We start from the raw sequence: 17,499 nt of genomic DNA on the forward strand, positions 1-17,499 counted from the left end.
TAACCTCATATGCATGTGAAAGCTGGACAGTGAATAAGGAAGACCATAGAAGAACTGATGCTTTTGAGTTATGGTACTGGAGGAGAATATTGAAAGTGCCATGGGCTGCCAAAAGAACCAACAGATCTGTGTTGGAAGAAGTGCAGCCAGAGTGCTCCTTTAGAGGCCAAGATGGCCAAACTTCATCTCTCATACTTTGGACATATTGTCAGAAGGGACCAGTCACTGGAGAAGGATATCATATTTGGTAAGGTGGAGGGTCAGAGAAAAAGAGGAAGATACCCAATGAGATGGATTGGCTGAGTGGCAGCACCGATGGACTCAAGCGTGGCAACAGTAGTGAGGTTGGTCCAGGATCGGGCATTGTTTCTTTCTGCTGTGCATAAGGTCGCTATGGGTTGGTACCAACTCTATGGCACCTAACTACAACAACAACACCTCATAGTGGTTTCCAAGACTATCATTTATATGGAAACTAACTGCCTCATCTTTGATGGGTTTGAACTGTCAACCTTTCGGTAGTCAAGTTTTAACCACTGTGTCATCAGGGCTCCTTAGATGCTATAGGGGTGGTGGTGGTATGCTGTGGAGTCGGTTCCAACTCTGTACATCTTTATGGGAACAGAAAGTCTCATCTTTCTCCTACAGAACGGCTGGTACTTTTGAACTGCTGACCTTAAGGTTAGCAGCCCAACTTGTAACCACTATGCTACCAGAGCTCCTTAAGATGGTATACTAACATTATAATGAATATTATTTTTCTAATGGCACTATAGGATAAACACTTGACCTCAAGGTCAGTTTGAACCTCAAGTTTGAAAATTCAAACTCCCAGTCACTTCTCAGAAACCCCATACAGGGTCACTGAATCAGAACCAACTCGATGGCACTGAACAACAATAATAACAAGAGAAGTAAGGATCCCTAGTATTTTATTGGATTATGAGCTGGGTTGCTAACCACATGTCAGTATTTTGAATCTACCAGTCACTCCTTGGGATAAAGATGAGGCTTTCTGCTCCTACAAAGATTTACAACCTTGGAAACCCTATGCAGGGTTTCTATGAGTCAGTACCAACTCGATAGCACACACCCACCCACCACCAAGGAAGGTGGTATTAGAGATGATCTCTTTTTCTTCTTTTTGTAATTGTGTATTTTCTAAATCCTGACAGTGAACACATTTTAACTTTGGGGTCAGAAAAAACACAGTGTTAACAGCTGGATATGTTAGCATTTGTCCATTCCTGAGACCTAGCCCCTGACTCACTGTTGAGTTAGCACTGCCAGAAATAAACCTCCTAGGAGAATGCTGTCAAGTCCTTGCTGAGTCTTATTGACCCTGTACAAGGTTTCCAAAGAGGGAATGGTGAGTTTGAACTGCTGACCTTGTGTTTCAAACTGACTTTGTGGTCCAGTGCTGATCCTAAAGCGCCACACCAGGACTTCAGAAGAAAAATAAGTCTATGCAAATGAGGGCAGAGCAGCAAATGTTCAAGGATGCCAAAAAATCTGGAAGACAACTATGTGGCCAACTGATTGGAAGAGATCCATATTTGTGCCCATTCCAAAGAGAGGTGACTCAATGGAATGTGGAAATCATTGGACAATCTCTTTGATATCCTATACAAGTAAAGTTTTGCTAAAGGTAATACTGAAATGGTTGCAAGCATACATTGATAGAGAACTTGCAGAGGTTCAAGCCGGATTCAGAAGAGGCTGTGGAACGAGGGATATCATTGCTGATGTCTGCTGGATCTTGGCTGAAAGCAGAGAATATCAGAAAGATGTTTACTTGTGCTTTATTGATTGTGTGACTCATGACAGGCTATGGACAACATTGTGAAGTATGAGTATTTTGGAACACTTAATTGTGCTCATGAGGAATCTGTACCTGGACCAAGAGGCAGTTGTTTGAACAGAACATGGGAACACTGAATAGTTTAATATTAAGAAAGGTGTGCAACAAGGTTGTATTCTTCCACTATACTTATTCAACTTGTATGCTGAACAAATAACCCAAGAAGCTGGGTTCTATGAAAAAAACGTGGCATCAGGATTGGAGGAAGACTCATGAACAACTTGAGATATGCAGATGATACAGCCTTGCTTGCTGAAAGTGAAGAGGACTTAAAACATTTTACTGATGAAGATCAAAGAACACAGCCTCTGGTATGGATTGCATCTCAATGTCAAGAAAACAAAAAGCCTCACCACTGGACCAATAAACAACATTCTTATCAACAAAGATTGAAGTTGTCAAAGACTTCATTCTTCTTGGATCAACTATCGATACTCACAAAACAGCAGTCAAGAAATCCAATGACATATTGCATTAGACTAATCTGTTGCACAAGACCTTTTTTAGTATTGAAGAACAAAGATGTCAGTTTGAGGATTAAGGTGCTCCTGACCCAAGCCATGGTATTTTCAATAACCTCATATGCATGTGAAAGCTGGACAGTGAATAAGGAAGACCAAAGAAGAATTGGTGCTTTTGAGTTGTGGTGTTGGAGGAGAATACTGAAAGTGCCATGGGCTGCCAAAAGAACCAATAGATTTGTGTTGGAAGAAGTACAGCCAGAGTGCTCCTTGGGTGCCAGGACGGCCAAACTTCATCTCTCATACTTTGGACATATTGTCAGGAGAGACCAATTGCTAGAGAAGGATATGATGTTTGGTAAGGTGGAGGGTCAGAGAAAAAGAGGAAGACCCCCAGTGAGACGGATTGGCCAAGTGGCAGTATTAATGGGCTCAAGCATGGCAAAAATAGTGAGGTTGGCCCTAGATCGGGCAGTGTTTCATTCTGCTGTGCATAAGGTCGCTATGAATTGGTACTGACTCGTTGGCACCTAACAACACATGGAATCCTGGCTTTGTGCTATAGAATAAGCATTGGACCACCAGGTCTGTTTGAACCACAAGGTCAACAGTTCAACCTTGCCAACTGCTCCACGGAAACCCTACTGGAAAGTTTTGCCCTTTTGGAACAAGTTTGCTATGAGTCCAAACTGATTCAATGGAAGTTAACAACTACAATTTGGAGATCTTGTGAAAATGTGGATTCTGGATCAGTATATCTGAGGTGGAAATACAAATTCTCAACAGGGGATTGAACTGGAATACAGCAGTTCAAAGCCCCGATTAAAAAGCAGCTTTGTTGTCAAGTGCAATCAAGTGGGTTCCAACTCATAGCCACCCTGTATGGGGTTTCTGAGAAGTGATTGGTGAATTTGAATCACGGACCTTAGGGTTAGCAATCCAGTGCTTAAGCATCTTACAACACCGTTCTAAGACAGCCATGGGTACTTTTGTCTGTGCTACAATTATCTGCAGTTAAGGATCGCCCTTTTTTGGTTTTTTTTTTTTGGTCTGGCAGGCTGATTGACTTTTGGTTCAGCTCATGGTAGGATCTGAGTGTATCCTGTGGAGATTCTCACGGCTCACAACCATGAGCCACTGAGTAGTGCTTGATGTCTGCTGATGACTCAGGGTACACAGCTCCCTGAGCACCAGTGCAAGAGGGATGTGATGATACCGTTTAATAAAATGCCCTTGAATCCTCACCCTCAGACTGACTCATCACTGACTCTTGTATCTGCAATAATTCTTGCACGCATTGTTCTCCCCTTTCATCTCATCCCTGCTTTCTTCTCCTGCAAACTCCCTTAGAAGTAGAGGAATTCTACAGTGATGGTTGGCCAGTTGTGAGTGGGCAAACCCTAACTATCTGGTTGACATGTGTTGGTGGTGACTGCTGAGTGCCCGTTCGGTTCACTGTAGTACAGCGCTAATCCTTGTATCCATCCCTGTGAACTGATGAGGGTCTTTTCTCCCATTATTTTTCTAGTGCGAAAATCCAAAGCAGCTGATGAGAAGAGACGGTCCTTGGCTAAACAAGCTCGGGAAGACTATATGAGGTTATCCCTTGCAGCCCAAAAAGGAAGAAGTAGTGAAGGACTGCGAAGTCCTCTGAGTGTTGAACAGAAACCTAAAAGACCCCCACTTCCACCCAAGCCTCAGTTTTTAAACCCAGAAGCATACTCGATAAGACCTCTTAGGTAAGAAGCTACACAGATGGCTTTTGGTATAAGTGTCTAAATGGGATGATTAAGGACAAATCACATGACTAGCCATGGGGACTGGAAGACCAACTGGCAGTCTATGTAATTAAATCCAGCCTCACCTCCAACCCTGTCGTCCTGAGATACTTAGTTAGGGATTTATTCTGTCTTATCTGTAAAATGTCCACACCTGTTGTTATTAGTATTCCCAAGAATTTCATGAATATGAGCTATGAGTTATTATGTACTTTGCACATTGGCAGTGGACTTGGATGCTGCCTCTTTTCTGTGGTCCTTCTCTCCCCATGAGCTGGTTTGCTGATTATTGATAACTTCCTGTGTCTCTCCCCCCTCCTCATCATGCCTGGTGGTAGCAGGTAAGCTGATGTAGAAGTAAAGGAAATGGTTGAGGTTTCATCAGTGCCCAAGAAAAAAAAAAACATCAAAGTAGGAACCTAAGGGTTTGTTGACTTTCATTTGATGAGTAGGGACTACACTTCCATGAGGGTTAGAGGTTTAATGTAATCCTCATTCTGGGATAACGGGCCAAGGTTGTAATTTAAGAATTTAGAAATTCTTCTGTTTTTAATGCAATCTCTATTTGGTGACAATAGTACTTTTGCCTGCTATGCTGTGGGGAAATTAGAAAGAGAAGTTTGGCTTGGCAAGTCCCTGTATTAAATACAGTAATATCATAGCAATAAACCCTATCTCTGATGTTTACTGATTGTAAAAATTATTTTATAAAATTATATTGTTTTTATATTCTAGTATAAAAGATACAGAAATCTAGTTAGAAAGAAAATACTTAAAATCAAATATTTTGTTTTGAACATTTGAATGAAACAATCAATAGCCTTGCATCCTGAAATAGAAACTCCTAAATGTATTTCTTTGCTAAGGACTGTGAAGAAATGAAAAAACAAAAATCTTCTTTTGCTTGGATCAATAACTGTCTTCAAGGTGTTTTAATAACAGGGGTTATGATCTTAGAGGAAATATGAAGGTAGAACATTTTCTCTACTACAATTATTTTTGCTTACTCAATTGGAAATTTCCATCTTGAGACTTGGAAACCAATACTTAAATGACCATGTTCTACCAAGTGATAGTTTGGGAAGTGATTGTTTGTTCTTTCTTTGTTGTGGGCAACAAAATAAGAAAGTCAGGAAGGGGACGGTTCCTTGCAGTTTAGTGAACAGGTCATAGGAGATGGATGAGACTTTTGAACATGCCCCCTCCAGGGCTGACACTTGGTTGTGTGCACATTGACCGCAGACTCTCAGCAGGGCTGTTTTCTGGTAACTTACTCCTGTTCTATGCTCTCCCCAGGTAGCAGAGAAAGACAGCTTTCAATAGGCTCCTTTCCCATAGCATTTCTTACAGTACAGTGTATTTGATTGACAGCAATGAAGGCAACCTTTAAAAAGGGCAATTCTTGTTTCAAGCTGTGTCATAGCTAATTTTTTCTAACTTAAAACACAGCATGAAGTGCTTTTTGTGATTCCTGGTTCCTCCACTGTCTGGAGTTTTATTCAATCTCCAAGGAATTCACAAAGAAAAAGAACTTAATTCAGAAGCTAGTACGAGAACCTACCTACCATATAATATCATATGCTCATGTATGCACATGCAGTGTCTAATTCTCAGGGGAGTCAAAGAATATTTCCTCCAAAGCACTGTGCAAATCATGAGGGATATACAAACACATGCACCTATCTATACACATATAGGTGGGTATACTCATATACACAGGAGTGCTGGTGGTCTAACTGAAAGATCAATGGTTTAAACCTACCAGCCACTCAGAGGGAGAAAAGTGTGGCCGTTCTAGTCTAGTTTATAGCATTGCTATGAGTTGGAAGTGACTCATGACAAGCGAATACACATATACAGGCACATGTGTACATACAAGGGGGCTTCAACAAGTTCGTGGACAAATGGAGTTAAAAGATAATGAAATATACAAGGTGGCTTCAAAAATTTACGGGAAAGTGCCAGTATCTTTCAATTCCATTTTTTCATGAACTTTCTTAAACCCCCTTATATAAGATATATAGCTTATGGAACGCATGGTAGCATATGTCCACAAAAAGCATAAAGAGCCATAATTACATGATAGGAATTTCAGTAGATCATCCAAATTGGTTGTTGTTGTTTCAAAATTGAATTCTGCTCAAAATGAGTGGGCTGTTGAATGAGTCTTGGAAATATGTTTGTTACATTGCAATGTTACTGTTTGCAATGTAAATTGATTTGCCCAGAATTTAATTTCTGCTGAAGTATTTCTTTCTAAACCATTCTGCTAGGTCTATCTTTTTCTGACCAATCTTCAAACATTGTCCTTTCTGGTAGTTTGGTATGTATATCTGTGACTTGTCTTTCAATAACACTAATCTTCTTCAATGTGTGAGGAAGAAGAAAGTGGTAGGGAGGTCAATGGAAACTGAGAACATAAAATATGAAAATATTGGGAAAGAAATTATTTTATTAGTTTGATTTTTTGCTTGTTTTTTGCAAGTCTATACTGTCCAGAAAAACAGTACTGACATGTTTCTGGGGTGTATATTACCTCTTAATGCTTATTTTCTCAAATTTTAATTGGGAGCTAATGGAGCTTTTAAATCATACAAGAAATGAATTAAAATCTATTCATGAACATGGCAGCAACTCATACTCATGACTAGCCTTGTAGGACTTGAAGGACAAGAATCAGATTTAAGTTCCTTTCAATTTTCTGCCCTTGAGGAGTTATATAATAGTGTTTTGTAGAGGTTTAACCTTCCATTAGTTCAACCCATGTGATTAGATCTTGAAATGTACGATAGATGGATAGGTAGAAAAAGATTTCTGAAGGCAGTCTTTTCAAATTAGTTAAAACTAACTTGACAACTGTTTTACCAATGACAGAAACCAGGGAGTGATGAGGACAACCTCCAGCTTTTCCCAGGATGACATCATCCAATGGTTTAAAGAGGACCAGCTACCCCTGCGAGCTGGTTACCAGAAAACCTCAGATACCATTGCTCCCTGGTTCCATGGTGAGTACAGAGATGCCCTCAATAGGACTTCTTCTGATGGGCAACGAAACTCTGCGAATGCACTAAGAGGACTGGAAGAATAAAAGCTTCCTTTTGTTTACTGCCCCTGAGAGTCTTTCAAATTATTATTTTCACCCAATTTCTTCAGAAGCTTCTCAGTGAGCTGCATTCTCATGACTCAGTTAGAAAGCAGTTAGCATTCACAGTGGCTGGTCACTGTGGATTCATTTATCACCACAGGCTGGGTGGGAAGAACAGTACTTCCTATTGGCCTAGCACAAGGCCACTTAGTTGTAACTTCCATCAGATGGTAACTTCTTCATTTCACAGAAGGAAAGTCATTGTGGTTGTGTGGAAGGGTACAAACGGCACTATTTTTATAGTCTAAACGTTGTTGTTGTTAAGTGCCGTTGAGTTAACTGCCAACTCATGGTGACCTTGTAGAAGGTTTCCGAGAATCAGCTGCTAGGATTGAACTGCTCACCTTGCTGTTAGAAGTCTAGTGCTTTTCCTCCAGAGCCACATCAGGACTCCTGTCAAAAGGTTAGACTTAATTAAATAACATTTATGTTTCTGTTCTACCACCTACTTCATTCTGTAGTGCCTAGGGTCTTAAAAGCTTGAAAGTGGCCATGCATGGTATAAAACAGTTGGTTTCTGTTTTTCTGGAGCAAAGAGAAAGAAGGAAAGTCAGGAAGACAAGGAGTAAATGAAATGCATAGTTCATTGCCTGTGTGAACATTTGCCTCCAGGGCCATGAAAGCTCAGGGGTTGTTGGATGGTGCCAGCTACCATTACTGAATGTTTTGATCAAAGATTCCATAGAGAAATCCTAATCAAAAGAGGTAAAATGAAGAACATAACTCAAATTCTCTTGGGATCCAGATATTCTAGAGCTATGGAGAATAGATGGACCTTACACTATTGCCTTGAGATCATATTTACATGTGAAACCTTAAACCACACCTATTGCTTGAAGGCTTCCTTGAACCAAACATTGTTGTTGTTAAGTAAAGTGCCAGCTAGTCAGTTCCGAGCCAGAATGACTCTGTATAGGGTTTCCAAGGATCAGCTCTGAGCTGCTGATCAGGTGGATTGCAGTCCAGTGTTGATCCAACAGTGCCACACCAGCACTACAAAGGGGCTTTGTGCCTTTTTAAGATCAAATTGAGAAAACAACTTGAAAGGTTAGATCGGAAACTTAGGGGGCAGTGAATTTATGTTAATGGAGGAGGAAGAATTTAGAAAAGAAAGATGAGTATGGTTGCACAACTTCAAGAATGTAATCAATTGTACATGCAGAAATTGTTGAATTGGTATATATGTTCTGCTGTGCATATTTTTAACAACACAAAATAAATTATAAAAGAAAATAATAAAATCAGGCCTTAGACCCAAGCCTCACTAACCAGTTGAATAACCCTGAGCAAGTCATTTTCTTTCTCTGTAGCAAATCACTTAATTTCCTCATATACTAAATGGAAAACTTGAACTTTGTGATCTTTCATTTAAAAATCTGGTGGTTTTGATCCTTATTTCCAAGACTACAATGTGGATTTGTTGTGTCCTAAGCAGATACTCAAGCATGGCAACAGTAGTGAGGTTGGCCTAGGATCGGGCAGTGTTTCGTTCTGCTGTGTATGGGTCGATATTGACTTGATGGCACCTAACAACAACAAGATGCAGATACTAGCCAATGAACCATTTCTGTATATGACCCAAGAAACTTGATTAATTCAAGCTCTTCTGTCTCCCTAGCTCACACTTCACCAACCTCTCAGTTTCTTGGATTCAAGAATCAGATGTTTCTTCCTGCCTAAATTGGCTTCCATAGGTCTATGGTTGAACTGGACTAATTTGTTATATGTACAACAAAAGGTGCTTTACAACTAATGTTTCTTTACAAGGCATGTTTGTCCTAAGAGTGCCTTGGTTTAAATTATGTCTATGTTTAAGGCTTCTCTCTTTTTTAATGTTGTATCATCTCACACATAAATATATTCCATAAAAAATAAGCTCCATTACACATTGCATGGAAGACTTTTCCTGAAAATGATAAACGTTATTTGTGGTATGCTTCTGCTGAAGTGTTGTTTTTGCAGTCAGAACGTTTCAGCAGATTTGTCTGGCTTTCCCTGCAAACATTTGTTCTTGGGTGATTCAGGCTTTGGTAGTTGTCCATTTGCTTTGATAGTCATCCATTCCCAGAGGAGTTCCCTGACTCTTCTAGGACCTGGTCATAAGTTCCCTTCATTTCTGTTTGGCTCTAAGAAATTTGGAGAAAGAGTGACAACAGTGTCAAAAGAGGAACTGAAGGAGGGACTTGGCTCACTTATGTGTTAGCTGTGGCTCTCTCTGCTGCCTGATACTGTATTTTGTTTTCCTTTTTTAAGATGAGTACTGAGAAAATGAGCATGTCCTAGTTTCCGTGGCATTTTTCAGAAGATGCTGTCATACCTGATTATAAGGCTGTAGTTTTGTTTTTGTTTTTCTTAACAGCGGTGAGTAATAAACTGAAAATGATGGCTGATGTTATTTAAAAATCTAGTAATTTTGACAGGCAATTTTATTTGAAAGAGTTGCTGAAAGGAAGATGTAGTTGCACTAAAAGTTCCAAATTCTGTTAGAACTGGTAAAAAGTAAGACACTTGAGCTTCAAGTCTAGTAGTTTATTATTGTGCCATTGTTATTGATGTCTTGTTATTTATCCATGCATTTATCATACCCATAAACAAAATAAATAACTATAAGGACATAGCCATTTAGAAAATATAAATTTCATCTACAGTTTTAGGAAGATAATAAAATTTCATGTTTCCATGGTAATGAGAAGATGGATCACAGCTTCTGTCCTTGCAATATAAATGTTTCTTCTTCAGGGACCCTGTTTTGACATATGTATTTAGATGTAGCTCTTCTTTAAGGAGCACCCGTGGTGCAGAGATTAAGCGCTTGGGTGGTCACTGAAATGTTGGCAGTTTGAACCCACTCAAAAGTTCTTCATGAGGAAGATCTAGCAATCTGATCTTGTATGATTACAGCCTAGGAAACTCTCCAGACAGTTCAGCTTCCATCACATGGGGTTGCTATGAGTCAAAATTGATGTGACAACACGTAAAAAACAAAAAAGGAGTCCTGATGTGGTGCTGTGGGTTAATGTGCTGGACTGCAAAGTCCATTTGAACTGCAAAGTTGGCAGTTCAACCGCACCAGCTGCTCCTCAGAAACCCAATGCAGGATCTCTATGGGTTGGAATTGATTCTATGGCACCTAACAACAACAAAAAAACAAAGAAAGCTCCTTTTTTTTGGCTTGTCTTTTTGTTTATTTTCTTTATATTCCATAAATTACCTTTCTTAAGTTACTAATTTGGTCACCTGATTTTTCACCCCACACACATCACACTTTCACTTTTCTCTTAATTGAGAAGAACCTGAGTAGTAAATGCCAACAGTGTACTAAAATTTGAAATAATACATGAGAGATCAGAAGGCCCTTTTCCTTTTCCTAAGGTTACCATTTATGGTGTTAAGGAGTTGAGGATTTAAAGAGTCAGCTGGTCAACAAGTGTCTGCCCTGGACTGTGTTCAGTGCCACTGTTGAATTGCGGAGACTAAAGAGGAGAGAAAACACAATTTCTGACATCAAAAGCTTATTCATGTAGGGAGTCACGGGTGTGTAGTTAGAGAACCTTCAAGTGCTGTGAAGAGGTTTTCTACAGAGGTTGGCGGTAGAAGGAACGGAGGTGATTTTCACGTCAAGCGAACAAACGGTCCCATGAGAATTAATGTTGAATTTCTGACTGAAGCTTCAGGGGAATTCCCAAGGGAAAGTAGAAGAATCAAAGAATGTTAACACTGAAAAGCACACTAGAGTGGAGGTCTTTGGATGCCATGAAATCCCATGGCATGTGCTATATTCATGAAGTGTGTGCTCATTAAACTGCTCTATCCTTGGTTATCAGATCTGTGCTCTCCTGAGCACCTAGGGATGTACAGCTCAGAGTGTAGCCCAGATGATATGTTGACCACTTTGGGGAAGTAGGGCATCCCTATAAAAAGACTTATCTTTAGAGTCCTGGTGTGGTACTGTAAGATAAGCCCTGGACCGCAGATCACTTTGAAGCACAAGGTCAGCAGTTCAAATTTACCAACCACAGGGTTCATTATGAGTGGGAACCAATTTGATGGCACTTAACAACAATGGGAAATGAAACTCTGCAGAAACCTTGACTTCTTCAAGCAGTTTATCAGTAGGATATCCTCTGTAGCTATGGGTAAGTTATTCTGGACCTCAGTTTCCTGCTTTACAAATGAAGTTAATAATCTAATGGCAAGATTTCATTTCATGTACTTTGGACATGTTATCAGGAGGCACCAGTCCCCTGGCAAAGGACATCATGCTTGGTAAAGTAGAGGGCCAGTGGAAAAGAGGAAGGCCCCAATGAGATGAATTGACACAATGGCTACAACATTGCACTCATATATAACAACAGTTGTGAGGATAGCTCAGGACCAAACAGTATTTCGTTCTGTTGTGCATAGGGTTGCTATGAGCCGACTTCACTGCACGTAACAACAACAATCTGGTAGAACCCTGGTGGCACTGTGGGTTTGGCAATGGCCTGCTAAGCTGGTTGGCAGTTCAAGCCCACCAGCTGCTTAGGAGGGGAAAGATGAGGCTGTGTGCATCCATAAATGTTTACAGTCTTGGAAACAGGTTAGCTCTGAGTTGTGATCAACTCAGTGGTAGGGGGTTTGACTGTTGGTTTTGTGTTTTTTTCTAGGTTGGGGGAGATAGCATATGAGATAGGCATGAGACAGAATTGTTAAACCTTTGTCTTCTAATTTCTAAATGTATAATCTTCTGAATCCTATATTTGATTGTCTATTGTTTGGTTTTACTTTCTTAAGGCTGATTGTTTTCTTCTCCCTTTGTCACCCTGTATCTCCTTTCATCCCGTGTTCCCAAACGTCATGTTTTAGGTTAGGACTATACTGAGCCTCAAATATAGCCCCTATGTTTATTCCTTTTATTCTTGTTTTTGATCACTAAATTATAGCAGTTTTTAATACAGACCTATATTTTGGTGCTGCAGGATAATGCATCGGACCACAAGGTTAGTTTGAACTGCAAGGTCAGAAGTTCAAACACATCAGCCACTCCTTGGAAGGTTGTTGAGTTGGAACCAACTCAACAGCACTTAACAACAATGTAGTTTGTAGTTATTGACAAGTGTTGGAATTAGAAACCCTCTTGCTCATCAAAAATGGTTAAATTTAGCCTCCTGTTGACTGAGCAAAGTCATTTTACTAATTCTACCTCATGGTGTGGTACTGTAGGATAGCACTGAACTGCTAACTGTTAAGTTGGCAGTTCAAACCCACCAGCCACTCCTCACAAATCCTATATAGGGTCTCTGTCAGTCAGAACCAACTTGATGGCACTTACCAACAACAACAACAGCTCCTAATTATCAGTCTTCAAAGTATGTACACAGACAATTCATTATAGTCACTAGCACACTTTTTAGTTTCTGGAAAAAAGAACCAAGGAATTAACAAAATTAAAATTTTAGGTCTGTTCAGAAAGGCACAGGTATATTTCTTTATTCTTTCCATTTATTGTGTTCTTGGGTGGCACAGATAATTAAGCACTTAACTAAAGGTTGATGGTTCAAATCCACCAGAGGCCCCTAAGAAGTCAGGCATAGAAACCTGCTTCTGAAAGTTCACAGCCCTGAAAATCCTATGGACCATTTATTTTCTGAATACAAGGGGCATCATGAACAGGTTTATAGTATTTTAGAAATTGGTGGGAGTTGAGAGTGGGAAGATGGGTAAAAAGGGTGGGAAAAATGTGTAAACAAACTTCCAAGTTAGTTATTTTCTCATTGTTCCTGTTGTTAGAGAATGTTTACTTTATGCATTTGTTGTTGTGAAGTGCCGTCGAGTCAGTTCCGACCCATAGCGACCCTGTATAGGGTTTCCGAGGAGCAGCTGGTGAGCTTGAACTGCCAACCTTGCAGTTCAGACGGCTTTGCAGTCTGGCGTATTAACCCACAGCACCACACCAGGATGCCTTATGCATCAGTAGGTGGTCATTATTCCTCTGCAATGCAATTTACACTTCTTTATTCAAATATGAATACAATTTGACTTTTGATGAAGTATTTCCATCCTGATTTGTTTCTTGTAGATGACTTTTGGTGTCAGTGCAGATAATTGAACCTTCCTTCCAAATACTTTAATCCCAATATTTTATATTTTAAAGTTACTCAAAAAGCAAACCTCTTCCACATTTGTGGGATACTAGTGTAATTCATACACTGGCTATTTTGATTGCTTCTATTTTTGACACATCTCCCCAACTTTTCATCCTCCTTGGGTCAATGCTATCCACTTTTGTGATGGCACTTATTCTCTGGAGCTTAAGTTTCTAGACACGATCCTCTGAGTGGAGCTGTCTGCTCTCCCTGTCCCAGAAGCATGCCATCCCACAGTTGCTACAACTGAGGACTGAGCATATATAACTGAATAAATTACATTAAGAAAGGCTTAGCAATGCCTACTACAGTTTCTCCCAGGCTAAAATCTTAACTACCCTGGGTGTTGGCACGCAGAAACTCATCCTTTGACTGTTTTGCTCAGGGGTGAAGATTTCTTAATTGTGGACCCATCAAAAAAAATTCTGCCTGTCTCTCAGAAAAGGATTTTCAAGCTTGTCCTTCAGGAAACACAGATTACTGAAGTCTCAATACTTTTCTGTTCCTAAACTTCAGATGGATGTGTGAATCTTGCCTCATTGACTTTCATACATTTCATGAATCAGGCTAGGCTGTGGCCATCAGCAGGGGTATGTCACTGCTTGTGTGTGGCAATGAAGGGAGGCTGGGAGTCCATTCCCTGGTGGTCGCTGGACTTGAGAAGGACCAGGAAGGCTTCTTTTAGCATGAAAGGTTTGCTTACATTACCAGCATCAAAGCACCTTGAATTAAACCTCCATAGTTCTCCCATGTAGCTACTAGAAGTTCAGATTTCTGAAATAACTGGAGAAGATGAAACATACAGAGTTTAAAGCTACACTCATTCCCCCCCCCCCAGATTTTCTGGCAGACTGACTTTTCTCATAAATCACTCAGTATGGCAGATTTCCTGCACAAACCTTAGTACATTTCTTCATTAATGTCGTGACTAATCCATTAACCTGCAAACCCACTCTTACATGGAATTTTTGTAAGTGATCCTGAGTCCTCACCCTGCTTCTGACAGCCACGAGTGCCCATGGCCTGCATGCACGTGAGAGCCTGGAGCTGCTCATTACAAATGCCAAGGGCGGCCTCTTACAATTTCCACATTATGTTACTGGAGTCCTGGGGTTACTCAGAGAGACCTCAGAGAAAAGAAACAGGGGAAATGGTTGAGCAAAGAACAATGACTGTTTTGTGGAGTCTGCCTAAGATTTTGTATGGAAAAGGGATTCTGTTAAAAATTCAGAAAGAGTCCTGATGTGGTGGTGTGAGTTAATGCGCTGGACTGCAAGGTCGATTTGAACCACAAGGTTCAAAGCACATCATCCACTCCTCGGAAACCCTATACAGAGTTGCTGTGAGTCAGAACTGACTTGAGGGCACCTAACATTGTTTAGAAAAACACTTTTATTACAATGCTTTTGTCTTCTGACTTTGCTTTGTCTTCACTTGCTGTCTTTCCTGGCTATCTACTATTATGGCCAGAGGGTGTTGGACATTATTTCTTTTATACCAACGGAAGGAGGTGTTAGAGAATAGTGACTACGTGCACATATCTGTGGCCACACAGTGGAGGGTGTTAGATGCCGACAAGGCAATTCTGACTCATTGCAACCCCATATGACAGCACAGAACTACTACATAGGGGTTTGTAGGCTGTTACCTTCACAGAAGCAGATCGCCAGTTCTTTCTCTTGTGGAGCTTCTGTGTGGGTTTGAACTCCCCAAACTTATGGCTAGCAGCCAAGCACTTAAGCATGGTGCCACCAGGACACACTACCTGATTTTAAAATCCCTGTTTCATATCACAAGCTGGGTAGCCTTAGGCAATCATATTAACTTCTGTAATTCTATTTCCTCATCTGTACAATGAAGATAATGATATTACCTACCTCAAAGGGTTGTTGTGAGGATTGAGTGAGTTAATGTTTGTAAAGCACTTAGAACTGTACGTGGCACATAGTAAGCACTAGTTGAGGAAGGTGCTAGCTATGAAGGTAGTGGAATAAGAGCAAATGATGTAATTCTTGAGTTGTTTAAGAAAACACTGTGAATCATATTTTAAGAACTATGACCATTTTTCCTCAGCCCTGAGGTGGCCAAGGCCACAGACCACAAAGGTGAGAGGACACTCATTCTGTATTGACAACCTAGGCAAGAACAGAGCCACTTGGAAAATACTTCCTTTCAATACTGAAAGCATCAGAACGAAGCTATAAATATTTTTTCCAAGTTTATGACTATCCCTGGATAACGTGTATACTTTGTATCTATTAGGGCTGATATTTGGAAATAAGGTCTTTTAAAAGTCAGGTTTTCTTTGAATTCATTCCCATCTCCAGACAGATTACAGCCTTCTCTAGGATACTTCTGGGCATCCACTCCTCCAGTTTGAGAACTGTTCTCACAGGGATAAGAGATGCACTTCGCTCCTCTGGAAAGAGCAGCCAGGCCCAATTTTGTTAATGTGTATTTGTTTATGACCTGTTTCCTGCATTTGGAAAATAAGTGTTTAAAACCCCAATGAAAGGTAAGAAATAATAATAGTACTTTGAGCTCTTTAAGGTGCTCCTGGCACTCCTTAAAGTGTGCATTATCACATGTAATCCTTACAACAAGCCTTTAAAGAGGTGTTGTTATTACCCTCATACGACAGATGTGTAACTTGCTAAGGTCACTCAGTGAGGCCAGGAGAAGTACTGAGATCCAATCCCGGCATGAATTCACCTACCCCTAGCATTAAAACATTCCACTCCTCAAAAGGATTTCATCTTTTTTTTTCCCCCTTGAATCTCAAACAACTCTAAAATAGGCAGACCTGGTATTATATTATATACATGAGAACCCAGAAAAAAACCCTTTTGTCTCCCACACTAGTATTTTATTTTCATTGGGCTCATAAATTTTGCTGGGATTGGTTGAAAATAAAAATGTGAATATTTAGTTAATAAACAGTGCTGGGGAAACTGGATTTCCACATGTAAAATAACGAAGCAGGGTCTATAGCATCCATTAGTTAGACCTTTTCTGGGTACCTTCTAGGTGACAGGTGCTGATGGCACAAAAATCACTAACATGTGCCAGTTGTCCTGTAGGAGCTCACATGGAAGCTGGAAGTTATTACATAATGTGCTGTGAGAACTCCAGTAGAGCTGGGAACCAGATGAGCATTGAATAGACCTGGAAACCAGGTGAGGTCTTGGCTGGAGGTAGAAACCAGGAAACTTGGTAGGCCCAGGAACCCTGAGACCTTACTCTTCAGAGTTTCATGCTCTTGAGTTCAGTTTTGGAGAATGGTAGGAGTTTTCCATTGCACTGAACTCTCCTCCTAATGTGGACCAAAAGTCCCTGTCATCTGGATTTCCAACTGGTGTCCTGCTAGAGTTTCTGAGTTATTTCAGGTCTCTTGGGTGGTTAAACCTCTCCTGTGCTGAAAATAGTTCTCCTGAGCCTGTATTGGACCAAATACTCACTCCAGGGAGGTTTGAGAGTATGCTGTCCAAAAGAGTAATCATTTTCCATATATGTCCATTTAAATGTAAACTCATTAAAATGAAATAAAATGAACGATTGAGCTCATCAGTCACACTAGCCACATGTGAATTGTGGCTGTCTTGTGAGCAAAGCAGACATCATCTCCAGCACCAAAGAAAGTTCTATTGAATGGCATTGTTCAGTAGGTACTCCTGGAATCATGCAGAGAGAGAACTGAGGCATTTTCCCCCCTTGCACAGGTTCAGCTACTCCTGTTATCAACTTGTGAGCCTGGGTGTTCACGCCTCTGGAGTTTTAGTCCCAGTTCTGCTCCAGGCTTTTCAGAGCCAGGTGCTGTCCAGTAAGACCTTGCTCCGCAATATCTCCATTCTCCTGGGCCATTAGTCAGCTACTCCTGACAAACTTCTGTAGGTTCCTATCTAAAATAGGCATACCATTACTCAAATGGAGACCTGATTCATTTAAATTTTTGATTATTTATTTATTTATGGGAGTGTTGGTGTGGTGCTGTGGGATAATGCGCTAGACTACAAAGTCAGTTTGAACTGCAGGATTGGTGGTTCAAACTCACCAGCTGCTCCTCAGAAACCCTATACAGGGTCTCTATGAGTTAGAACCGACTCAACGGCACTTAATAACAATTCATTTA

At 40.5% G+C, this 17,499-nt stretch overlaps 1 protein-coding gene across 1 annotated transcript in view; it reads left to right on the plus strand.

Moving 5' to 3' along the window:
- SH2D4A (SH2 domain containing 4A) overlaps positions 1 to 17,499 on the plus strand; it is an 84,487-nt gene that overhangs the window by 57,036 nt on the left and 9,952 nt on the right. Inside the window, exons 6-7 of the mRNA XM_006859908.1 lie at positions 3,851 to 4,061; positions 6,975 to 7,105. Coding sequence (XP_006859970.1) covers positions 3,851 to 4,061; positions 6,975 to 7,105 — 342 coding nt within the window. The remainder of the gene's footprint in view (positions 1 to 3,850; positions 4,062 to 6,974; positions 7,106 to 17,499) is intronic.

This window comes from Chrysochloris asiatica, unplaced genomic scaffold (assembly GCF_000296735.1).
Source record: "Chrysochloris asiatica unplaced genomic scaffold, ChrAsi1.0 scaffold00035, whole genome shotgun sequence".
NCBI lineage: Eukaryota > Metazoa > Chordata > Mammalia > Afrosoricida > Chrysochloridae > Chrysochloris > Chrysochloris asiatica.